Source organism: Hyperolius riggenbachi, chromosome 7, assembly GCF_040937935.1.
Source record: "Hyperolius riggenbachi isolate aHypRig1 chromosome 7, aHypRig1.pri, whole genome shotgun sequence".
Classification (NCBI taxonomy): Eukaryota; Metazoa; Chordata; class Amphibia; order Anura; family Hyperoliidae; genus Hyperolius; species Hyperolius riggenbachi.
In genome coordinates this window covers 39,172,076-39,193,527 of record NC_090652.1, presented here as the reverse complement: position 1 = coordinate 39,193,527, position 21,452 = coordinate 39,172,076, and the positions used below count along the sequence as shown (strand labels likewise).

General features: G+C 46.3%; 1 protein-coding gene across 1 annotated transcript in view; it reads right to left on the bottom strand.

Annotated features, from left to right (window-relative positions):
* Positions 1 to 2,217: 2,217 nt before the first annotated feature.
* The window catches only part of LOC137525481 (up-regulator of cell proliferation-like), a 57,708-nt gene continuing 38,473 nt past the window's right edge, over positions 2,218 to 21,452 (bottom strand). Inside the window, exon 3 of the mRNA XM_068246591.1 lies at positions 2,218 to 6,914. Coding sequence (XP_068102692.1) covers positions 2,218 to 6,914 — 4,697 coding nt within the window. The remainder of the gene's footprint in view (positions 6,915 to 21,452) is intronic.

Below are 21,452 nucleotides of genomic sequence, written 5' to 3'. Positions count from 1 at the left end.
GGTTTGTTAAGGGACCAATAGGGAGTTTTGGAGGAACTTTCAATGCTCTGCTGGGGCTCACTATAGTTAGTATAGCAAGTGCCAGTACAATGATCGATGTGCATGGCTGCTCTTTGTCGTTCATCGAGTATTCGAGGATAATGCCGTGGGACATTTTTGAGGATTTTAGTATAGGATTATCCAAAGGCACATATTTATGGTTAATCAAGTATTTTACAATACTTTTTTCATTGTTACATTTTTATTTCATTTTAACTCTTTGTTGGAATAGACGGCGGACATCTGGAGCTCCCCTGTTAAAAGGGACCTCCAGATGCCACCATGAACCCTCCTGGGTGTTGATGCAGCCACCTCCTCCTGAAAATCCGGAGTGGGAAGTGCCTCTTGTCCATGGATTGAAGGGGTAGGCTTTGCCAGAGCCCCCCTCCCCCAATACCATGGGCCATGGGGTGTTGGTATAGCTCAGGCTGCAGAACCCCACACGGTCCGGGCTCCAAAATCTGGCTATCCCAGTCTGCATGGGTGACAAGGGGTTAAAGAGGCTGGAGAAGTGAAATGATGTCCATTTTCTTAAAATGTGTATACAGAGTTTGGAACTAATATATATTAAAGTATATGCAGCAAAATGTCATTTTATCCAGTTTGAAAATCATTTTTTCTTTGTAGTATTCATAATTATTTTTTTTTCTTAATTACTGGGTCTTTTGGAAAAGTTTTTATCACGTGTTCCCACTATTCTGCCAATGGTACCTGGGAAATTTGGTGACGATTGCATTTTTGGGGGGCTTTTACTCTAATGTAAATAGCTGAATTCCGCAGCAGAATGTCATTGTACTGACTTTAAAAAACATTTTTTTCTTTGAAGTTTCAAAAACAACTTTTTACTCACTTGTTCCCAACATTCTCCTAAAGATACCTGGGAAATTTGGTGAATATTGCATTTATGGGGGCTTTGCAAATAAACCGTGGAAGTCGGTGGCATTTACTATAATGTCATGTCAGAAATTCTTTTGGAAATCCACGGAATTTCACTCGGTATTCCAAATTCCGCAACGGAATGCTGATTTCTGCAGAATTCAGAAGATTATCCCTAGGTTTAAATGGTGCTCAAGCACAAGACATACTTAAAGGGAACCTAAACTGAGAGGGATATGGATGTTTCCTTTTAAACAATACCAGTTGCCTGGCAGTCCTGTTGATCTCTTTGGCTGCAGTAGTGGCTGAATCACACACCTGAAACAAGCATGCAGCTAATCCAGTCTGACTTCAGTCAGAGCACTTGATTTGCATGCTTGTTGAGGGGCTGTGGCTAAATATATTAGAAACACAGGATCAGAAGGAGAGTCAGGCAACTGGTATTATTTTAAAAGAAAAAATCCATATCCTTCTTAGTTTAGGTTCCCTTTAAAGGACAACTGTAGAGAGATGAATATGGAGGCTGCCATATTTAATTCCTTTTAAACAATACCAGTTGCCTGTCCTGCTGTTCTATTTGGCTGCAGATGTGTCTGAATAACACCAGAAACAAGCATGCAGCTAATCTTGTTAGATCTGACAGTAATGTCAGAAACACCTGATCAGCTGCATGCTTGTTCAGGGTCTATGGCTGAAAGTATTAGAGGCAGAATATCAGCAGGTTACCCAGGGAACTGGTATTGCTTAAATGGAAATAAATATGGCAGCCTCCATATCCCTTTCATTACAGTTGTTCTGTAAAAAAACATACCTGCCAAAGAAGAGGAAAGCCTCTGAATCCTATAGATACTGCCCACACCATCTTCCAGTCTTCCATTGGCCAGAACCCACAAAGAACTCTGACAAGTGCTTGTCAGATTGAAGATTGTTCCTCTTAAAGCAGTAGTGAGGCCATACTGAGCCTGTGTAAGTATGGCTGTGCCTTCGCAGTAAGCTGGACCCACTCAAGCACAAGAAGCTCCATGCTACTGTGCAGGTGGGGCGGTGCTTCCATGGCCACGCTGGTGTCTAAAGGTGTGCATGGCCCAGAACTTCCAGAGTTCTGCCGAGCAGCAGCAGCAACAAGGAGGACACAAGAAGTATCTACAGGATCAAGAAGCTTCCCTCTTCTTTAGCAAGTATGTGTCTTTTTAGGTATGTCTTTGGCTTGAGTTCACTTTAAGTAATAACTATAGTAAATTTTTAAAGCATATAATTTTACATTATGAGTCTATGATGGCATCTTACACAGCCATACTGTTATCATTTGGTATTGAATGACTCTTTCAAACTTTCAAGAGCATTCTCTTGTGTGATTGTCTTCCAATCTTTTGGAAGCTTGGCTGGTTCTGCTTTATAATCTTCTGCAAATTCATCATTGAAATGCACAAAAATGTATTTCCAGTAATCTGAGGACTTGAGGCTGGCATCAGGTTGTATGGCCCAATCTGGATAGTACTTCCGGTACTCCTTGTATGGGTGATATTTTCCATCTGTCTCTGAATTTCTAAATCTAGCGTTAGAAACCACAGAGGTGGAACAGATTTCTGTGACCAAAGTCTTATCCATTTCCCATCTGTATCTTCCCAATCCCTCAGGTCTATGTAGAGAAGCGCAGTGCTCCTGGTGGTCACCTCCGACATTTTCACAGGGGACTTTACAGAATGGACATTGCTTCCCACAACCAATCACCTTCTTGAATAATTCCTCCTGTGGTTTCAGTGTCACACTTTTAAGAACAGATGAAATGTCCTTTAATTTCTCATCTGATAGAATCTGATCCTTTATTGTCGGGAGATAGAAAAGGATATCCTCTGAGAATTGCCCAACATTTGCTGTATTACAGAAAGAGATCACTTGCATTTCATTCTGTGCAATGACTATTTCTGTATTCAGCAACTCACAGAACTGATCCAGGAATGTTGCAATGGTTTCTGTTTCCATACATCTCTCATTCCGCAAGACTTCCTGGACTTTCTCAATTAGAGACGATAAGAGTTTTTCTTCTAGGCATGTATGAGTTGGCGAGCTCTTGTATTTTTTAATAATATGCCTATATATCCAATTGTTCACAAATGTCTCATAATGATTTATATAACATAAATATTCTTTAAAGCTGTCTTTCTTTAGCAAATTTTTCAATACTGTCTGCTGGAAAGCACTTCTGCTGCTAAATATATCAGAACTTTTCATAATCTCATCAATGATCTCCTTGCCTAGATGCCTCAGAATATAATCAGTAAGGGCTGGCTTTAGGCACTGCTCACAGAATTTCTTGGCTCTGATTTGACACTCATCCTTCTCATGGAATATGCTCTCAAAAGTTGCCAGGTATTGAGGTTTTAGTTTCTCCAGACAAATTATTGGATCGTTTTCTTGTATGAAGTTATCGTGCATCTTCTGAAATTCCACAGTTGCTTTTCCAAAGATGTGCAGTTTAATATCTAGAATGAAATTTTTTGTAAAATGGATTTTTTTGCTAGCTTTTTCATCAAGCGTATTATTGATCATGTGGAGCAGCTCTTGGCAGTAGGTATCATTATAGTCCGCTGTGGTACCTGCCTTCTCTCTGATGTATTTATCACACATATCTATCAAACTAGTGGCAAGATCTTTTATTTTGTCTTCTTGTTTGCTTAATGGCCAGTGCTTCCAACAAGAGTCAATGTAACTGTTATCTACCACAAATTGCTTGTATCCATAACCTTCCAAGCACCTCACATTGTTTAGTTTTTGGTTAATTCCTGCTCCCTCTGTACCCATTTCCTTTTGCAGATGCTGAAAGACTGCTTGGCCAACGTTCCGCTTTGTTAGCATCTCCACCTGTAAACCAGAAAGTGTTTTCTTCCACATTTCTTCAAATTCTTTCTTTGGTTCCACATTTCCAAGGTCACAATTCCTCTTTCTGCAGCTTTCTAGGAGTTCAGTTATTTCTTTCTCAATAAGCTGTTGTGATGTTTTCTGGATATTCAGAATATGAAATTTTCCTTTCTGAATAGAAATTGTCTCATTGAGCTTATTAATTGAATTCCTTTCCAGTTCCTTTCTTAGGAATGTTGCACTCAAGAAGAAATCTTTTTTGTAGCGTTCGATTAAATGAACATTTTCACATTTGCTCTCAAAATATTTTCCTAGTAGATGTAAGATCGTGTTTTCTTCTTCTGACAGTAACTGTTGAAGTTTAGCTTTTAATTCTGCACAAATCTCTGTGTTCAGGTTGTCTGCAGATTCATTTCTGATATAGGTCTCTGTACTGATCATCCAGCTATGGACCTTTTTAGTGAATTCCCATTCCCAAAGGGAGGATTGCACAGACAGTTTGTTATAAGCCTCAGCCACCAGACTGTTTCTGAAACTGAAAATGAATTTCTCATGTTTCACTGCACTCCACAAACTTTTTACCCATGTAATAAAATCTGGGATTTTGCAATTAACGTTTTCAGACTTTTGTGATCTCAAAAAATCCAGCAAATAAATTTTCAGCTCATGAACATTTTCACTATAACCAAAGTTTACTGGAGCCATTGGAGGGATTCCCTGCCAGAGCCCAGGAATGTACCAGTTGTGTTTCTCTAGATCATAGTCCATTACATGACTGAACATTGTGATTCCACTTTTCTTTTCCATGTTTGCTGCCACTTTGGTCATTTCATCCAATTGTTCCAGAAGTTTTTGCCTGTCTCTCGTGTTCTTCTGATGAGCAGATACATCACTCACATTCTGGTGTACAAACTGACAGTTGGGTTTCTTTCCAACTTCTTTCATTCTTAGGAATGCATGAACCACAATCTGTAGAATATCTTTCATTTCTGCTGTGTTTTCCATGGCCATGTTGACGATCGTGATATCACTTAATCCAACTACCAGTGTAGCCAACTCATTGTCATGTTCATAACTGCCTTCCAAAGAGGCCAACTCTGGAGCTTTCAGACCCTCAGTGTCTATCACCAGGATGAACTCACATCCCAGCTCCATCTGAAAGTCCTCTTTGACACTGAGAAGAGTCATAAAGGCTCCCCGTGTGCATCTTCCACTGGCCACCGGGAACTGCAGACCAAACATGGTGTTCAAAAGAGTGGATTTCCCCGTACTTTGTACTCCCAGCACAGTTATTACTCTCATCCTGCATTGTCCTCCAGTATTTGTGTCCAGTTCATTCAAGACATCAGTTATCCACTGCAAGGGTATGTTGGATGCATCTCCATCCATAAGCTCCAATGGGAACCCTTCTATTAAGAGCTTAGCAGCAATTCCCGGAAGTCTACTGAATTGACGTATAGTTTTATTATTCACTTTTTTGCCCCCAGTAGAATATTCAGCTTCATAAAATTGCCCCAACTCCCTTAAGAAGTGCTCGATTCCTAGAGAACTGTCAGAGATTTTCTGATCCAGCTGTTTGAGTTCTAAAGTATCTGATTTACTATTGCATTTCTCTTTGTATTCTGACTGCAGCAAATAAATATTATTCCTGGCAATAGAATCCAACTCAAATTTCATCCATTTTAAGAAATAATGTTTTTCAGTGTCTGATTTGTCAGTTATTGCATCAATAAAATCCACTATGCCTACAGGAATTTCATGCTCGTATTGTTTTTGGTGCAGTGATTTACTCTGCTCTATAAGCTCGGACCGATATTCTTCTGCGCTCTTTTCCCCTTGTTTTGTCATTCTGCACAGTTCCTTCTCTATTTCTGATAACTTTTTCCACATCTCTCCCTGTAGTTTCAGAGTTTCCTTCTTATATGCTTCCACATCTTTTATTACAGAGGTAATTTTACTTGCACACTGTTTTGCTTTCTGGCATTTAGGGGAATTCTCATCAACAGAGATATGAAGCGCTTGGATTTTATTTTTGATGAGATACAGCTTTTTATCATGTTCCTGATAATTTTTTAAGAAACCCTCAATAGAATTTTGAATTTTCTTCACTAGAGCTGCATCATTGGCTGTGCTGGTTTTTGCAAGAACATCGTTTGCTATATTCATGTTTAAAATTGGCATTAGTTCTTTTATGTGTTTTGTGGTTTCGGTGGTAATTTTTTTACCTCTGTCTGGAGTAACTATGAAATAATATTTGGCCTCACTATTAATGTAGCCTGATAGCAGCCTGAATTGACTCACAGAAATGTTCTCAATGAATATAAACATAGCCGATGAGATTCGAGTCAAGAATGTAAACTGTTCTAAGTTGGACTCCAGTTCTCCTCGTAGGTTGGTCACTGCGATTGGTTCTGGGAACACATCAGATTTACCACAAGGAAAATACCAGGAAATCTCCACAAGTCCATCAGATATTTCTCTTTCAACGTTTCCTCCTTCCATATCCTCATGTATGAAGAAGTTATGATGCTGCTGGGCTGGGTTAAGAACCTGGTTCAGGATTTTAGATTTGGATAGTTTGCTTTTTCCTAGTCTGACAAAAGAAAAAATTGGCATAGAAATATTTACCATGTTTTCTTCTCTGAACCCTTTACTATCAGCTAATGACTGAGGTCTCCATCTTTTCACAATTTCCCTCATTGCCCACAACATGAGGGTGCAGTGCGACCCCTCACCAGCAGGGAGCAGCAGAGGGACAGCAAACTGACACATGGCCATTTTGGTTACAATCTCTTGCTGTAGAAAACAGTCTGAACAATGGAGAAGGACACACAGGACATCTAGAGGGTTTACAGAATCAGTTGAGCTGCTTTCACCTTCATTTATTAGTGAATCCAAAACACTAATTTCAGTTAGTTCCTCTTCTGGTATATCTTTTTCATACTGAGTGTTAAGAGCAGTTCTGTTTAAGGCCATGAGCTTTCTCATGAAGTGTCCTGGGATTTCTTGAATGTTTTGTGGACAAGCATCTTTTAATGTCTCTGGTCCAATATCCAGAATATGCTTTAATGTCAATTTTGTATCAATTAAATCCTTCATATGTAGATTGTCCAGAAGTTTATGGTACACCTTGCATTTATCTGTGAAAAGAAAAGAATAGAGAGCAACTTAGAAAAATAGTCAAAAGAAATACAGTAGAGTAGAAAAAAAAAAACAATGTCAACCTTACATCTGTAGTGGTTACTTATCTTATCATAATCAGCACCACCACCACCACCATCATCATCATATCTTTAACTATCTAGAACAGGGGTGCCTATTGGGTACATCGCAAATTATCTATTATTAAATCGCAAGGGACTTTTGGGTAGAGATGGCCCGAACGGTTTGCCGGCGAATGGTTCCAGGCGAACATGGGGTGGTTCGCCTTCGCCGGGGAAGGCGAACTTTCCCGGAAGTTCGATTCGCCCCATAATGCTCTATTAGGGTCAGCTTTGACCCTCTACATCACAGTCAGCAGGCACATTGTAGCCAATCAGGCTACACTCAGTCCTGGAGCCACTCCCCCCTTATATAAAGCAGGCTCCGCCGGCCATTACACTCACTCGTGTGCATGCAATAGTGAGAGTAGGGCGAGCTGCTTCAGACTGTTTCTCCTAGGGAAAGATTAGTTAGGCTCTTGGCTTATTAGCTTGCTCCTGGCTGATTCTTATTGCTATAATAGCACCCAGCAACAGCTCTTTTCAGAGCTAATCCTGTTCTTGTGATTTTTTTTTCTGTGTGTGTGTCACTGACTGACACTTGTGTTGTATAGACAGCTTTTGTAATTCATACTGTGTGCCAGTGCCAGTGCCAGCCCAGGCCAATCACAATCACACACCTGTGTCAGCTGCACATTGTGCAATACCCAATATTACTGCAGTTGTGTTGTATAGACAGCTTTTGAAATAAGTATATACAGTATATACCTACATAGCTGTTGTGTTCAGTGAAACCACCTCATCACAGCATATACCTGACTGTTGTGTTCTGTGTAACCACCATCAAAGCATATACCTAGCTGTTGTGTTCAGTGAAACCACCTCATCACAGCATATACCTAGCTGTTGTGTTCAGTGAAACCACCTCATCACAGCATATACCTGACTGTTGTGTTCAGTGAAACCACCTCATCACAGCATATACCTAGCTGTTGTGTTCAGTGAAACCACCTCATCACAGCATATACCTGACTGTTGTGTTCAGTAGAGATGTCGCGAACCTCCGATTCGCGGAAGGTTCGGTTCGCGCAAACTTTCACGAACCGCAATAGACTTGAATGGGGAGGCGAACTTAAAATTTTAGAAAAATTTTTACCGGCTGGAAAAATGATAGAAAACATGTTTCAAGGGTTCTAATACCTCGAGGAAGACATGACTGAGTGAAATACACATCAAAAGTCCCAGGCAAAAATCTAAATTTCACATAAACCCCTATTTTAAGGTCATAAATCTCATTCAATGTTCAATTACAGGCCTACACTGCTTTACAACATCAGGCAGTGTATCCCTCTCTCGCTCCTCCCGGAGGGAGGAGGGTCTCATCTTCCAGGGAATTGTAGAATTTCAAGAGCCAGCTTATATACCTTGGCCAGGAATTGAACCCAGGTCTGAGTGCTTGGTAGATAGCTCTCTTAACCGCTATACCACCACCAACACTACATGCTGAAGGCAGCCTAGCATGTGCCATTATGATATATCTAAAAGAAAAATGAGCTTGGGTAAAGATTTGTAGGCTTTCAAAAGCCAGCTTACATACCTTGGTCGGGAATTGAACCCAGGTCTGAGTGCATGGTAGATAGCTCTCTTAACCGCTATACCACCACCAACACTACATTCTGAAACCAGCCTAGCATGTACCATTATGATATATCCTAGAGAAAAATGAGCTTGCTTAAAGATTTGTAGGCTTTCAAAAGCCAGGTCTGAGTGCATGGTAGATAGCTCTCTTAACCGTTATACCACCACCAACACTACATGCTGAAGCCAGCCTAGCATGTACCATTGTGATATACCCAAGAGAAAAATGAGCTTGCTCTCTCTCTCTCTAGGACTTGATGGTTTTAAGCTGAAAATTCACTTCAATGGCATCAACGGATGCCAGCAGAATTTCACAGGCAATTTCAGAATTCTACCGGATTGAAAAAGCAATTCCGTTCCGACCAAACGGAATGGAATGACCAATTTCTGCCCAATATTGTGGAAAATACAATTCCGCGGAAAGCGGTGACCATCCCTACTAGAGAGAGAGAGAGAGAGAGAGAGAGAGAGAGAGAGAGAGAGAGAGAGAGAGAGAGAGAGATGAATCTACATGGCTATCTGGGGTTCTCTTCGGACAACTGTTGAACACAAAAGGCAAGGCCATGCCTGGGTGGGGTTGAACCACCAACCTTTTAGTTAACACTCAAACACGCTAACCAATTGTGCCACAGAGACTGTGTACCACAAAGACTGTGCACGCAGTTGCTGTTGAATGATTTTATGGGGATGTATGTGTGTCTTTTGGAGGGAGGAAGTAAGTCTGCTCCAAGAAGTTTCAGCATGTAGTGTTGGTGGTATAATGCTTAGGATAGCAGCCTACAGAGCGGTACGCCTGGGTTCTATTCCTGGCCAATGTGAGTTGGCTTTTGACATACATCCTTAAGCAAGCTAATTTTTCTCTTGGATATATCCTAATGGTACATGCTAGGCTGGTTTCAGAATGTAGTGTTGGTGGTGGTATAGCGGTTAAGAGAGCTATCTACCACGCACTCAGACCTGGGTTCAATTCCCTGCCAAGACCTGGGGTCAATTCCCGGCCAAGGTATATAAGCTGGCTTTTGAAATTCTACAATTCCCTGGAAGATGAGACTCTCCTCCCTCCAGGAGGAGGGAGGAGGGAGGGAGGAAGTAATATAAGGAACAACAATTAGCTAGGAACAAGCCTATATGAGCCTAACTAAACTCTCCCTAGCAGAGTCTGTCAGCAGCTGTCCCTTAACTAATTAGTGAAGGCAGACTAGTGAGTAAAATGGCAGGAGAACCTTGCCTTTTATAAGGGGGTGTGGGGCTCTAGGAGTGAGTGAAGTATGATTGGCAACAATGTGCCTGCTGACTGTGATGTAGAGGGTCAAAGTTCTGCTCAATAGAGCATTATGGGGCAAATCGAACTTCCGGGAAAGTTCGCCTTCGCAGGCGAACGCGAACCACCCGAAGTTCGCCTGGAACCGTTCGCCGGCGAACCGTTTGGGACATCTCTAGTGTTCAGTGAAACCACCTCATCACGGCATATACCTAGCTGTTGTGTTCAGTGAAACCACCCCATCACAGCATATACCTGACTGTTGTGTTCAGTGAAACCACCTCATCACAGCATATACCTGACTGTTGTGATCGATGAAACCACCATCACAGCATATACCTAGCTGTTGTGTTCAGTGAAACCACCTCATAACAGCATATACTTGACTGTTGTGTTCAGTGAAACCACCTCATCACAGCATATACCTGACTGTTGTGTTCAGTGAAACCACCTCATCACAGCATATACCTAGCTGTTGTGTTCAGTGAACCCACCTACCTACGTAAGTGCACGCAGTGTGATATACCACTCTGTGCATACCTGTTAACTGCTGCACCTGTGTGACTGCACATTGTATTAGTCAAATCAGTGCATACCTTTCACTTCATTCACTTCATCCCCCGCCCCCCCCCCCCCCTGATATGGACAAAACAGGTAGTGGAAGAGGTAGAGCCAGACCCAGAGGAAGGCCACCTGGCAGGTGTGTGCAAGGTCGTGTTGATGTGATTTCCTGCAGCCCTGGCCCAAAGTACAGTGTTCAGAAGAAGGCACATCCCATCACTTCCCAAGATTGTCAGGACGTGGTTGACTAATTAACAAAGAACACCACATCTTCCGCAGCCACCAGCGCAACTACAAGCACCACATTTGCTGCATTTGACACTTCGCAGGAGTTATTTGGTGTGGAAATCACTGATTCACAGCCAATACTGCTACAACAAGATGAAGGCGCTATGCAAATTACACCACCTCATACGTCTGAGTTAGATGGCGATACTATGGACGTAACGTGTGAGGAGGGGGATGATGAAGTACCTGGTGTTGGTGCAGTTTTGGAGGTGTCTGAGGAAAGCGAAGCTGGGCAGAATGATTATGATGACGATTATACGGATGCCACATATGTTCCCAATAGAGGAGATGACCAGGGGACAGTTCAGAGGGGGAGTCAGAGAGGAGTAGGAGGAGACGAGTCCCTGAAAGAAGCAGAGGGAGCTCGTCCTCAGAAACAGCTGGTGGCAGTATCCGGCGCCATGTATTGCCAGCTATGGACAGCCAGCCGACATGCCCTTCAACGTCAGCTGCTGATGCCACCATAGTGCCATAACCCCAGGGGGGCTCAGCGGTTTGGAAATGTTTTAATGTGTGTGCCTCAGATCAGAGCAATGCCATCTGTTGTCTCTGCCTCCAAAAATTGAGCCGTGGAAAGGCCAACACTCACGTAGGGACAAGTGCCTTACGAAATCACCTGGAGAAAAGGCACAAACAGCAATGGGAAGAACACCTGAGGAAAAGCAGCACACAAAAGACAAGCCACCCTCCGCCTCCTCTTTCTCCTTCAGGTGCAGCATCTTCAGCCGCTTTCTCCCTTGCCCCTTCACAGCCACCCTCCTCCACTCTGCCTCTGCCCTTGAGCGGTTCCTGCTCCTCTGCCCACAGCAGCCAGGTGTCCGTGAAGGAAGTCTTTGAGCGGAGGAAGCCAATTTCTGCCAGTCACCCTCTTGCCCGGGGTCTAACAGCTGGCGTGGTGGAACTATTAGCTTGCCAGCTATTACCATAAAAGCTGTGGACACTGAGGCTTTCCGTAAATTTGTGGCCATTGGGACACCGCAGTGGAAGATACCAGGCCGCAATTATTTTTCTAAAAAGGCCATACCCAAACTGTACAGTGAAGTTGAGAGGCAAGTGGTGTCATCTCTGGCGACCCTGCTCATAGTGTTGCTCAAATACCCCTTTTCAAAATTCGAGTTAGGTCGAATTCGAATAGTAAATTATTCGAGATCAGTCGAATATTCGAGTCGAATAATTTTTACTATTCGATTCGACCTCGGAATTCGAGCTCACTATTCGAGTCGGTATTCGAGCTCATTATTCGAGCTGACTATTCGAAATGGCCTTAAATAGCTTCCAACACTTGTTTTGAGGGTGAATGATGCAAGAAACCTCTTTTTTTCCAAGTAACAACAGCAAGTGATTATGTGGGGATGTTCCTTTAAAAAAAAAAAGTTGAAAAGAGAAGTTGTGTCCAGAAATTTGTTCAGTACTGTATATACTTCTTCTTCTTCTTCTTTATCTTCTATATCTTCTTCTTCTTCTTCTTCTATATCTTCTTCTTCTATATCTTCTTCTTCTATATATTCTTCTATATCTTCTTCTTCTTTTATATTGTCTTCTTCTTCTTCTTCTTCATCTTCTTCATCATCATCTTCTTCTTCTTCATCTTCTTTTTCTTCATCTTCTTCATCTTCTTCTTCATCTTCTTCTTCATCTTCTTCATCTTCTTTTTCATCTTCTTCATCTTCTTCATCTTCTTCTTCTTCTTCTTCTTCTTCATCTTCTTCATCTTCAACTTCTTCATCTTCTTCTTCTTCTTCATCTTCTTCATCTTCTTCTTCTTCTTCTTCTTCATCTTCTTCATCTTCAACTTCTTCATCATCTTCTTCTTCTTCATCTTCTTCATCTTCTTCATCTTCTTCTTCATCTTCTTCTTCTTCTTCTTCATCATCTTCTTCTTCTTCATCTTCTTCATCTTCATCTTCTTCATCTTCTTCATCTTCTTCTTCTTCTTCTTCATCTTCTTCTTCTTCTTCATCATCTTCTTCTTCTTCATCTTCTTCATCTTCTTCATCTTCATCTTCTTCATCTTCTTCTTCTTCATCATCTTCATCTTCTTCTTCATCTTCTTCTTCTTCATCATCTTCATCTTCTTCTTCTTCATCTTCTTCTTCTTCATCTTCATCTTCTTCATCTTCTTCATCTTCATCTTCTTCATCTTCTTCATCTTCTTCTTCTTCATCTTCTTCTCCTTCTTCTTCTTCTTCATCTTCTTCTTCTTCTTCTTCATCTTCTTCTTCTTCATCTTCTTCATCTTCTTCTATATCGTCTTCTTCTTCACTTATTTCTCTTTTCAATTTTTTTTTTTTAAAGAAATGCAGCTATTTTTGAGCGTAACAAATAGCTGGTGGCGCACGCATGTTGGAAGCGCCATTGTATGTGCTCCCTGGCAGTGGAAACACACAGACAGCAGGAGGTAAATTCAGCAGCAGGAGGAGGAGGATGAGTGTGTGGCAGCAGGCAGTCAATGAGGCAGGCAGCGTGACATAATAGCCCTGGTACCTAGCGGTGATACCAGGGCTGTAAATAAACACAGCAGGCAGGAGGTCCCAGACAGCGGTCGTGTAGCCCACATTGTGTCCAATACACAACTGGGACAACACAGTTTTCAACCCGGGCACCTCAGAAAAATTAAACCTTTTTTTTTTTTTTATGGTTTTGTAGTTTTGTTTTTACAACAAATTACACAGACAGATATAGCTATTTTTTGACGTAATAGCTGGTGGCAGAGTGGCAGCAGAAGGTAAATCTGTGTACCCTGGCGTTGGGAAACACAGACAGACAGACAGCAGCAGCAGCAGCAGGAGGAATGGAGGAGTAATGTGAGCAGCTATTGTTTGACGTAATAGCTGGTGGCAGAGTGGCAGCAGAAGGTAAATCTGTGTACCCTGGCGTTGGGAAACACAGACAGACAGCAGCATCAGCAGGAGGAATGGAGGAGTAGTGTGAGTGTGGCAGCAGGCAGGCAGCGTGACATAATAGCCCTGGTACCTAGCGGTGATACCAGGGCTGTAAATAAACACAGCAGGCAGGAGGTCCCAGACAGCGGTCGTGTAGCCCACATTGTGTCCAATACACAACTGGGACAACACAGTTTTCAACCCGGGCACCTCAGAAAAATTAAACCTTTTTTTTTTTTTTATGGTTTTGTAGTTTTGGTTTTACAACCAATTACACAGATATAGCTATTTTTTGACGTAATAGCTGGTGGCAGAGTGGCAGCAGAAGGTAAATCTGTGTACCCTGGCGTTGGGAAACACAGACAGACAGACAGCAGCAGCAGGAGGAATGGAGGAGTAATGTGAGCAGCTATTGTTTGACGTAATAGCTGGTGGCAGAGTGGCAGCAGAAGGTAAATCTGTGTACCCTGGCGTTGGGAAACACAGACAGACAGCAGCATCAGCAGGAGGAATGGAGGAGTAGTGTGAGTGTGGCAGCAGGCAGGCAGCGTGACATAATAGCCCTGGTATCTAGCGGTGATACCAGGCCGTAAATGAACACAACAGGAGGTCCCAGACAGCGGTCGTGCAGCCCACATCGTGTCCAATACACAACTGGGACAACACAGTTTTCAACCCGGGCACCTCAGAAAAATTAAACCTTTTTTTTTTTTTTATGGTTTTTTGGTTTTGTTTGTAAAACAAATTACACAGATATATAGCTATTGTTTGACGTAATAGCTGGTGGCAGAGTGGCAGCAGAAGGTAAATCTGTGTACCCTGGCAGTGGGAAACACAGACAGACAGCAGAAGGGCAGTACACAGCAGCCCACTGTAGGTGTAAAATGTGTGGCTGCAGGCGATGTAATAGTCAAAGTGAACCAGGCTGGCTTAGTGAGCAGGAGCCAGGAGGTGGTAAAGGGTGGTAAGGCACATTAACGATGGTTCTTAGCCAGTTCATGTCCCCCTCTCGCCGACAACAGGGGCCAGGAACTCGCCTTCCACCCACGCCTGGTTCATCTTGAGAAACGTCAGTCTGTCCACAGACTTGTGAGACAGACGTGAGCGTTTCTCGGTGACCACACCACCAGCTGCACTGAAGCAGCGCTCGGACAGCACGCTGGAAGGGGGGCAGGACAGCACTTCCAGGGCGTACTGCGCCAGCTCGCTCCAGATCTCCAGGCGCTTGACCCAATACTCCATGGGATCAACAGGGGCATCGCTGTCAAGCCCGCTGTAGGACCCCATGTAGTCAGCCACCATGCGGGTCAGGCGCTGGCTGTGACCGGTGGAGGATGCTGCTGCATGCACCTCCTCTCTAGTCACTGCTGCCGGAGCCTCTACAGTCCTGTAGAGCTCGTGGCTGAGAGACAGCAGGTCTGTGGGGCGCTTGCTGCTGGATGCAGGCACCTGCTGCTGCCTCTGTGCTGGCTGCTGGACAGTGGGGGTGGAAGGCTGGGGGAAGGCTTCCTCCAAGCGCTCAACAAGGGCCTGCTGCAAGCTCCTTATTTGTTGCGCTGGGTCTCCTCCTGCAGGCGGCAGGAACTGGCTCAACTTCCCCTTGAGGCGTGGGTCCAACATCATGCTGATCCAGATGTCCTCCCTCTGCTTCATCTGGATCACCCTGGGGTCCTTGCGCAGGCACGCCAGCATGTGCGCTGCCATTGGGAAGAGGCGGGCCACGTGTGCTGGCACATCGACGGCAGTGCTGTCCTCCTCATCCTCCTCCTCTGCCGCCTCATCCTCTCTCCACCCCCGCACCAACTCAGCTGCACTGTGCTGCTCCCCCTCATCAGCAGCAAGGTCAGGGACCTCCACCAAGTCCTCCTCCTCCTCCCCCTCAGAGGTGGACTGTGCAGCTGCTTGCCGCTCCTGCTGGTCCAAGGCTGCCGCTCCCTGTTCCAGCAAAGCATCGAGGGCCCTGTTCAGCAGACAAACCAGGGGCACCCACTCGCAGACCATAGCATGGTCCCTGCTCACCATGTTAGTGGCCTGCAGAAAGGGAGCCAGCACTAAGCACACCTGCTGCATGTGCCTCCAGTCATCATCGGGGACGATGGACGGGATGTTGCTGGTCTTGTCCCTTCTCTGAGCGGCGGAAACAGTGGCCAGGGCAAGGTACTGGTTGACAGCGTGCTTCTGTTCAACCAGACGCTCCAACATCGCCAGGGTGGAGTTCCAGCGAGTCGGAACGTCAAGGATCAGCCGATGGCGTGGCAGATCCAGCTCCTTTTGCACGTCTTACAGGCTCGCACAGGCTGCAGCTGAGCGCCGGAAGTGACGCACAACGTTCCTTGCCGTTTCCAGCAGTTCGCCCATCCCCTGGTAGGTGCGCAAGAACTTCTGCACTACCAGGTTCAGCACGTGGGCAAGACAGGGGATGTGGGTCAGGTTTCCCCTGTCTATTGCGGCAACCAGATTGGCCCCATTGTCGGCCACCACCTCTCCGACTCTGAGGCCTCTGGGGGTCAGCCAAATCCTCTCCTGCTCCTGGAGTTTGGCCAACACATGGGTTGCCGTCAGCTTGGTCTTCCCAAGGCTGACCAAGTGCAGCAGCGCTTGGCAGTGGCGGGCCTTCATGCTGCTGCTGAGGCGGGGGGTTTGGCCAGGTGTGCCGGAGGATGGCAGAGGATCGGAGGAACCTGCTGCAGTTCCCCTGACCCTGCGGGGTGGCACCACCCACTGTGTTGCTGCTGCTGCTGTGCCCGCTGCTGCTCTCCCATCCTCACCCCCTTCCACCAAGCTGACCCAGTGGACAGTGAAGGACAGGTAGCGGCCTGTCCCGAAGCGGCTGCTCCAGGAGTCCATGGTGACGTGGACCCTTTCACCAACCGCGTGCTCCAGCCCTCGCTCCACATTGGCCATCACAAAGCGGTGCAGTGCAGGAATGGCCTTGCGGGAGAAAAAGTGTCTGCTGGGGAGCTGCCAGTCTGGGGCTGCGCAAGCAAGCAGCGCACGAATGTCGCTCCCCTCCTGCACGAGCGTGTACGGCAGGAGTTGGGAGCACATGGCCCGTGCCAGCAAGCCGTTCAGCTGCCGCACGCGACGGCTGCTGGGAGGCAGAGCCCTAACCACCCCCTGGAAGGACTCGCTCAAAAGGCTCTGGCGTGGCCTTTTGCTGGCACGGGAATCAGCAGACACAGCGGAGGAGGCCACTGAGGACTGGCTGCCAGAACAGGCCTCAGTGTCGGCGGCAGGAGTTGCAGAGGGGGGAGGAGCAGTGCGTTTCCGCACTCCTGCTGGTGCTGCTGGAGGAGCAGGAGGGCGGGTGGCTGCTGTTGCTGCTGCTGCTGAAGGCTGTGCAGTGATGGGTGTGGTGCCACTGCCAGCACCAGATGCCTTCAGCCTCTGGAACTCCTGATGCTGGTGGAAATGTTTCGCAGCAAGGTGGTTGATGAGCGAGCTGGTGCAGAACTTTAAGGGGTCTGCACCTCTGCTCAACTTCCGCTGACAGTGGTTGCAAGTGGCGTACTTGCTGTACACTGTGGGCATGGTGAAAAAGCGCCAGATTGGTGACAGAAACATCCCCCTACGGCATGGAAGCGCTGCTGCCTGTCTCCCTGTGGTGGTTGGGGGGGGGGCTTGGGGGGCTTGGGTGCGGCTGGTGGTGGTACTGGCAGATGCTGCTGCTACTGCTGCTGAGCCTGAGACACCAGCAGGCTGTGGGACCTGCCTACTGCTGCTGCCAATGCTTGCAATGATGCGCCTCCTTGCAAGGCCCACAAGAGCATTCTCCTCCTCCTCCTCAGAGCTGCTGAGGACGACATCCCCTGGAGGTGGTGGCACCCAGTCTCTGTCTGTCACCGGGTCATCAACATCCTCCCCCTCCTGAAACATGTCCTGCTGGGATGAGGACCCCCCAAACTCCTCTCCTGATGCATGGATGGGCTGCTTGACTGTCGCCACAGTCTTGCTGTCCAATCCCTCATCCCCCAAAGTGCCCATCAGCATCTCCTCCTCAAGATCGCCAACAACAGCAGACAATTTACTCATGATGCCTGGGGTCAAAAGACTGCTGAATGACAGGTCGGCGAGTGACGGTGAACTGGCCTCCTCCCCAGACCCTGCTGGGCGGCTGCTGCGAACAGGGGTGGTGGTGGTGGTGGTGAGGGTGGAGGCCTCAGATGCAGAGCTGATGGCGGGCTGCTCATCCTCCGTCATGAGTTGCACCACAGTGTCTGCATGCTTTTCCTCAATGGGACGTTTCCGACCCGGCTGGAGGAAAATCGGAGCAGGTGCTACACGCTGCTGCTGCTGTGTCTCTGCAGCGTGAGTTGCAGATGCTCCTGCTGGGCGGCGCCCAAGGCGTCCACGGCCAGTGGCTATGGGAGGAATGTTAGCCACTGACGCTGCTGCTGCTGCTGCGGAACTGTGCATGGTGGCGCGCCCGCGGCTTGCCACAATGCTGCTCCCTCTCCTCCTGATTCCCTTGCTGCCCTTCCCCTTGCCCAAACCGCGCTGGCTGCCACTTCCAGACATCTTCGATGTTTTGGGCGTATAGACAAAAGTTTTTTAAAAGGGCGGGTGAAAAGTGGGGAACTTTAATGGAGTGGGTTGGTGGGTGAGGTGACTGAGTGAGTGTCCCTAGTACAGTAAGTAAGTAGTAACAGTCAGGAAGTACAACTAGCAGTTACAATAATCAGTAGTAATCACAAGTAAATTTAGTGTGTGTACACTACAGACAGTGAGTGCACGCACGCGCAAACACGCGCAGGAGCTAGCCTATGAACAGTGACTGAGTGAGTGTCCCTAGTACAGTAAGTAAGTAAGTAGTAACAGTCAGTAAGCACAACTAACTAATTACAATAATCAATCAGTTATCAGAAGGAAATAGAGTGTGTGTAGTGTGTACACAGACAGTGAGTGCACACACGCAGGAGCTAGTAGCCTATGAACAGTGACTGAGTGTCCTAGACTCCTAGTACAGTAAGAGTAAGTAGTAACAGTAAGTACAACTAACTAATTACAATAATCAATCAGTTATCAGAAGGAAATAGAGTGTGTGTAGTGTGTGTACACAGACAGTGAGTGCACACACGCAGGAGCTAGTAGCCTATGAACAGTGACTGAGTGTCCTAGACTCCTAGTACAGTAAGAGTAAGTAGTAACAGTAAGTACAACTAACTAATTACAATAAGCAATCAGTTATCAGAAGGAAATAGAGTGTGTGTAGTGTGTGTACACAGACAGTGAGTGCACACACGCAGGAGCTAGTAGCCTATGAACAGTGACTGAGTGTCCTAGACTCCTAGTACAGTAAGTAGTAACAGTAAGTACAACTAACTAATTACAATAATCAATCAGTTATCAGAAGGAAATAGAGTGTGTGTAGTGTGTACACAGACAGTGAGTGCACACACGCAGGAGCTAGTAGCCTATGAACAGTGACTGAGTGTCCTAGACTCCTAGTACAGTAAGTAGTAACAGTAAGTACAACTAACTAATTACAATAATCAATCAGTTATCAGAAGGAAATAGAGTGTGTGTAGTGTGTACACAGACAGTGAGTGCACACACGCAGGAGCTAGTAGCCTATGAACAGTGACTGAGTGTCCTAGACTCCTAGTACAGTAAGTAGTAACAGTGAGTACAACTAACTAATTACAATATTCAATTACAATAATCAATCAGTTATCAGAACTTGGAAATAGAGTGTGTGTAGTGTGTACACAGACAGTGAGTGCACACACGCAGGAGCAGCTAGTAGCCTATGAACAGTGACAGTGAGTGTCCTAGTACAGTTACAGTATATAACTACAATACTAATACAATCAGTAGTAAAGGACAGCAGAAATACTGGTATAGAATAGAGAGAAATAAACAGAGGACAGGAGGACAGCTGCCCAGTGCCCACACAGGCAGGCCCTGAGGCCTAAAGCTGTAAGCCTGCAGCAGCTGGCCTGTCTCTATGTAACACAAAAGCTACTAACTAAAATACAATGTCTAACTAACTAACAACAATATAGGTGTGTATAGGAGGTGTATGTGAGCAAAAACGCTAGGTAAATGACCACAATAAAGCTCTTGCTAAGCCAAAGCACAAAGGAGCAACTCTCTCTCTATGCAAGTCTCAGGCAAGGACGGAGAAACGTAACATGGCGGCCGCTATTTATAGGGTAGGGGCTGGCCAGGGTCCCCCTCTGTGATTGGCTGCCGTCAGAGGGCCTGGGAGCCCTCTGATTGGCTCTAAGGACATCAATCTGGGCTATGACGCTATTCGAGCTCGGTACCGAGCTCGAATAGCGCCGTTTGCTCGAATAGCTCGAATAGTGAATGGGCTATTCGAGTGTACGCGAATAGCCCATTCGAATAGCTACAGCTATTCGGAGCTCGAATACCGAGCTCGAATAGCTGGAAAAGAGCTCGAATATTCGAGCTACTCGAATATTCGAGCTCTGCTGAGCACCACTGCCTGCTCATGTTCTCTTGCCTGCTAGAACAGGAGAAAGCCGTCACCCAGTACCTGTACAATTACAGTAGAAGGACGCAATCTGGGGAGATGGGGATGTTGTGGCCCAACAACTGGACACTGATTCGAAATGCATGCAGGCTCATGCGGCCGTTTGAGGAGGTGACCAACCTGGTGAGTCGCAGTGAAGGCACCATCAGTGACTTGATCCCCTACGCTTACTTCCTGGAGCGTGCCGTGCGTAGAGTGGTGGATCAAGCTGTGGAGGAGCGTGAAGAGGAACAGTTATGGCAGGAAGATTCATGGGAGCAATTTTCATCGGACCCATATGTTTCCTCAACACCTGCGGCAGCACAGAGGGGGGAAGAGGAGGAGGAAGAAGAGTCGTGTAGGGAAGAAGAGGAGTCAGATTCGGAGGATGACGAGAAGGGTGTTTATGTGGAGGAGGAAGAGACGGCGGCAGAATAACAACCGCAGCAGCCGTTGCAGGGGGCTTGTGCTGCTCCACGTTCCCGTGGTATTGTTCGTGGCTGGGGGAGGAAGAGGACTTACGTGACATCACTGAGGAAGAGCAAGAGGAGATGGATAGTACGTCTGCATCCGAATTTGTACAGATGGCCTCTTTCATGCTGTCCAGCCTGTTGAGGGACCCCCGTATAAAAAAACTCAAGGGGAATGACCTGTACTGGGTGGCCATGCTACTAGACCCTCGGTACAGGCACAAAGTGGCGTACCTGTTACCAACTCACCTGAAGGCGGAAAGGATGCAGCACATGCAGAACAAGCTGGCAATTATGCTTTACAATGCGTTTAAGGGTGATGTGACAGCACAACGCAATAAAGGTACCACTGGCAGTAATCCTCCTCCCATGTCCACACAGGCAAGGACAGGACGCTCCAGTGATCTCATAGTGATGTCGGATATGCGGACATTCTTTAGTCCAACGCCTCGCCATAGCCCTTCGGGATCCACCCTCCATCAACGCCTGGACCGGCAGGTAGCCGACTACATAGGGCATAAGTGTGGATGTAGACACTGTGAGCAGCGACGATGAACCCTTGGACTACTGGGTGCGCAAGCTTGACCTGTGGCCAGAGCTGTCCCAATTTGCCATCCAACTTCTCTCTTGCCCTGCCGCAAGCGTCCTGTCAGAAAGGACCTTCAGTGCAGCTGGAGGCATTGCCACTGAGAAGAGAAGTCACCTAAGTCACAAAAGTGTTCAGTATCTCACCTTTATCAAAATGAATGAGGCATGGATCCCGGATGTCTACTGCCCGCCCAAAGACTAAGTCAGTCCCCACACACAGCATCTCTGCCTGCACGCCGTGTGACTGCTGGCTGCCTGCCTGCCCCAAGACTAAGTCGCTCCCCACACAGCACCTCTGCCCGCCAGCCGCTT